The sequence below is a fragment of the Pollicipes pollicipes genome, unplaced genomic scaffold, assembly GCF_011947565.3.
Source record: "Pollicipes pollicipes isolate AB1234 unplaced genomic scaffold, Ppol_2.1 Scaffold_4881;HRSCAF=5763_pilon_pilon_pilon, whole genome shotgun sequence".
Taxonomy (NCBI): domain Eukaryota; kingdom Metazoa; phylum Arthropoda; class Thecostraca; order Pollicipedomorpha; family Pollicipedidae; genus Pollicipes; species Pollicipes pollicipes.
In genome coordinates this window covers 3,227,388-3,232,146 of record NW_023596576.1, presented here as the reverse complement: position 1 = coordinate 3,232,146, position 4,759 = coordinate 3,227,388, and the positions used below count along the sequence as shown (strand labels likewise).

Below are 4,759 nucleotides of genomic sequence, written 5' to 3'. Positions count from 1 at the left end.
GGTGGACATCTTCTGCTAACACATCGGTACAGATAGACAGCAATGTCGATGACATGCAAGTTCACATTCAGTTTTTTATGATTATCATACAAACACCGTACCATGATTCCAACACTTTCACAACGCCTACGCAGCCTAGTCTACGAGTGCTACCACTGAACCGCTGAACGTGAGAGAGCTGACTCTGGATGGGCATTCAGCTGCGTCTTGCCTGGTAGACTTGACACATGGCAACGTGCGGAGACCGTCATTTCGACGGGACATTCAGATTCAGACAGCGTGCCACCCCGGTGCCATGAAGAGTGGACGTACAACATCAATTGAAGGAGCTGTGACAAGTGACACCGACCCAGCTGTCTGGCAGAGCCATCAATCTGGTCACCAACGACACTCTCATTTCCGCACTCCGCGAGCATCCGACCCCAGACCCGCCATCCAACTTCAGACACTGCAATTGCAGTGCGCGGTTTATGTATATATACACATATACATACATATACACATATGTATGTATGTATGCAGACATTATATATATATATATATATATATATATATATATATATATATATATATATATATATGTCTGGGGGTCTCGCATCTTCTAGTCCCGCATGCAATCCACGATGCACACCATAGCTTTACTCGTCAAAAGTACTGGACATAAGCGCTGTGAGTCCCCAACATACCGGGGACCAAATGCTGCAAGACGCACAGCTTAGTTGAAATTTAGTGTTCTACTCCAAGGACTTCATTTGAGAATCTTACCTCTCAATGTCCTCGTCTATCAAATCGCATCTACTAATCCAGTGACAACTATTTTACAGCAACGTCCATGAAGCTCTCGTCCCACTGCCACGGCTCGTCGCCATCCTGAGCCTCTATGGCAGATATGCGAAAATATCCCCGGCTCGTGTCCGGAGCATGGCAGGCATCGTGGGTTCAACACCCAGTAGCAACACGATCATTCGAATCTCACAGCAAATCGTCGTGATCACGGAGACTCACGTCGTGTGGCAGGAACATAACAGCGGTAATCTCCTGTGTCCAGCACCCTTTGTGAAACTAATTATTTCAGTAATTCGCTGTAGGGTTCATTTCATCACTAGCGAATAAGTCACGACCCCGAGAGTGACTGGGTCAGCGATCCCTCGGTCCCCTGTTCACATATCCATGCATGCACGTGACAGCAGCACGGCACGGCACGGCACGGCACGTTCAGGGTCTTCTAAACAGCTCTAGTGCTGGGAATCCCTTGGGAGGGCGGCCAGGTTCTGTAACCTCAAGCACTAACGCTTTGGGCTCTGGCCACGTCTTTTTGGTCAGTCGTCCATCATACACATACAGACAGAGGTTAGAACGTAGTATGTGTAATGCAAAATTGCTCACTAAATGGTCAGTAAATGGACGTAGTCTTGCAACGTCGGTCAGCAAATGGGGTTTGAGCCAGGGAAATGACTCTAGATGCCTCAGCTTTGCGCGAAATTCACCCAATCCACTCTGCTGCTCAAATTGAGAGACTAACGCTGCCGAGCCTGGATGACCTCTCACTGAATGCGAGGCTACACAGATATTCCTGCATCCTACAAAACCATCCCAATGCTCAACCTTAGCAAGCCCCAGGTTTTGACACGAGGAAAATCACAATCGCAAGCAGACATAGCAGATACCAGCGACAAGCCGGTCGTCTTACTTTAATACTGCTGAACGGTTTGATCAATTTTCTTCACGCTTCGACAGCCATGATGATCACCTATGACTCCTCGCGACAACCCCCACCTCCAACCCGAGCCCACCTCGGTGGATTGCCGTCGCTCGGGCCGGGCCGGGCGGTGCAGCGCGACAGACCCCATGTTCCCTCTCTCGGCCACCAGTTGGCTGCCGCCTGCGTCGCTCGGGCCGGGCCGGGCGGCGCGGCGCGACAGACCCCATGTTCCCCCTCTCGGCCACCAGTTGGCTGCCGCCTGCGTCGCTCGGGCCGGGCCGGGCGGCGCGGCGCGACAGACCCCATGTTCCCCCTCTCGGCCACCAGTTGGCTGCCGTCCTGCGCCACTCGCCACTGCCTGCGGGCTGATGACGCCCTCAGACCCCGGCGGCGCCTGCGGCCGCCATTAGCACTCGGCCGGCTGGGGGGCGCCCCGCAGCGCGCGCAGCGGAATCATCGCGTTGCCGTTGATCCGGAGCGTGGCGTTGTGTGCTGCGGTGCAACTCTGCGAGCGCAGCGGCGCGCCGCGCTGCGACGGCAGCGTCGTGGCTGTGCGGCCCAGCGGCAGCGCCTCCAGCGAGCCCTGCCGGCAGCAGACCAGGTGGCGCAGCCGACGCAGCGCCATCTTGATCTCGGGCATGCGCGCCGCGTAGATGACTGGATCCACCAGACACTTGAGGACGATGAGGGTGTTAGCGGTGATGGTCATGCCCAGCTGCGCCTGCAGGCCCAAGTCCCTGGCGTGGAAGGCGCAGTCGGCGCAGATGAGAATATAGGTGAGCAGGCCGGGCATCCAGCCCAGGATGTAGGTGCCCAGGATTAGCAGCGTGGTCACGATTGCCTTGACGCTGCTCTTCAGCTGCGAGCTGTTCTGGTAGCGCAGGATGCCCTTCTGGTGCTGCCGGATGATGACGAAGATGTGCGAGTAGGTGAAGAACATGCAGCCGAGCGGCACGAAGAAGAGTGAAGCGACCACGCGCCGGAACGTGCTGTAGTGGAGGAAGACGAAGGAGCACTCGCCGGCCGGCCGGAACCCCCCTGCCGCCAGGAAGTAGAGGAAGAAGAAAGCTATGGGCACCAGCCAAAGCAGCACGATGCAGGTGAGGACGCGGCCGCGCGTGATGAGTCTCGCATAGTGGAGCGGCCGCAGGATGCCCACGTAGTGGTTGAGCGCCAGCGCCAGCAGGTGCGCTGCCGTCGAGATGACGCCGCCCAGCCGGAGCGCCTCGAACGCCAGCGAGAAGCAGACGTTCAGCGTCTCCACGCCAAAGCCGACCGGCAGCAGACTGTTGACCAACAGGCCGAGGCCCAGAATGCTGGCGGCGAAAGCGTCGGCACCGGCCAGGCTGACCGAGAAGCACATGGTGGGACTGAGCGGTCGTCGGATCAGGCGAGACGACAAGCAGATAGTCAGATTAATGATGGTAGCTACAGTGCAGAAGAACAGCATGACGGGCACCGACACCAAGTAGATGATACGCTTTAGCTCTTCCTCGTCGGTGCGTCGCTGCGCCGCCAGCTTCAGCTGCAGCAGGGCGGTGTAGTTGAAGCTGCTGTTCATCGTCTGCAGGAGCTCGTCCAGGGACAGTGGCCTGTCCCAAGAACCGTCGGCACTGAAACGAAGCGAGAGGCCACCGTCACTGACGGCGATGTGACACATTCCGGGCCTAATAGCAGGACACAGTTCCAATGAACCGACTACAAAGGAAAACGAAGCTCACGAAAACCTAATTTCATATCAAATGCGTCATATCAAATGCGTCCAATGCCGTCGGCCAACTTCAAATAATTGCCCCAACGCCAAATGTTTTTCACTCTCTCTCCACGTCAGACGCTGAACTCAGTCTGGCGTGCGTGGTCGCACACAAGCACCTCTGCTCTCCCCCGTCGTGCCCAGCTGAAGTCTGTAACGAGCGGGTGTTTGTCAGGTGGCTGTCCGAGCACGCGTCTCTCCGTTAACGACGCCAGGCGGTGGGCAGAGTCGGCAGACCACGCGACGCGGGAGCCTTCATTTGCGCTGTTGCCTCACGCTCACCGCCAGGCTGGGCGGTGTGTTTACGGCACTTCATAAATCGTCTCTGAGGACAGCTTGGGCAGCTGGCGCGCGCCCACCTGCTGGCAGCGGGCCACAGGGGGCGTGTTTGGAGCCACTTGTGAGTCGGTGTGGCCCTCGGAAAGCGTGCTCATCCCAGCTAAGCGCAGACGGACTTGTTGGAGGCATTATATGCCATGTTCATGACGGTTGACTATTGTCAGGTGCGCTAAACTCTGGTGATTATTTGCGGTAATGCCACCCCCACGGGTATAAAAAAACTTGGTCAAAGCGTCAGCTGTCTCGTTCATCTCATGCAATTAACGCCTCGCATGATACATGCTGGGATTTCCGGGTCAGGGCCCATATCAACACTTGGCGAGCGTCCGAGAGTTGGTCTTCCAATAGAAACAAAATGCATTAAAAACATATTTTGCAAGGTAGTGCACATCAGCCCACGTCACCGCCGTTTCGTTTTGAAGTGCATCGCTGCTTCGGTTGAAGAGCACGCGCGGGGTATTGAACTGCTCAGAAGGCGTCCAATGCTGCTTGTTCACCGGCGTCGTCCAGCCGTGTTCATTCGAAACCAACGAAAAGAGCGCGGATACTTCCGGAACGTCAAGGTTGACTGCGGAAAAATGCACTGGGGTAGAAGGAAAAGGATAAGGAACTCTTTTTACTGGGAGACTGACAGTACAGCATTGATCTTCTCTCTCTCTCTCTCTCTCTCTCTCTCTCTCTCTCTCTCTCTCTCTCTCTCTCTCTCTCTCTCTCTCTCTCTCTCTCTCTCTCTCTCTCTCTCTCTCTCTCTCTCTCTCTCTCTCTCTCTCTCTCTCTCTCTCGCTCGCTCTCTCGCTGTCTCTTCCATTCATTCGCCGACAGCGCGTCACTACCGTGCATCTGTAAACCACGGCGATATACAGGTTACGCTTTAGTCTAGCGAAATTAAGTAAAAGACGGATGATGCATTTGTGCGTATGGACTTTTGGGTATTTGATTATGTAGCAACGAGCGGCGGTGTTGAT

General features: G+C 55.5%; 1 protein-coding gene across 1 annotated transcript; it reads right to left on the bottom strand.

Annotated features, from left to right (window-relative positions):
- Nucleotides 1-2,108: 2,108 nt before the first annotated feature.
- Nucleotides 2,109-3,889, bottom strand: LOC119101787 (melanocyte-stimulating hormone receptor-like). Its single transcript, XM_037225213.1, has 3 exons — nucleotides 3,762-3,889; nucleotides 2,318-3,315; nucleotides 2,109-2,251 (listed from the first exon to the last, which is right to left on the bottom strand). Exons 1-3 carry the CDS (start codon nucleotides 3,887-3,889, stop codon nucleotides 2,109-2,111), a joined length of 1,269 nt encoding a protein of 422 aa, XP_037081108.1.
- Nucleotides 3,890-4,759: the final 870 nt, after the last annotated feature.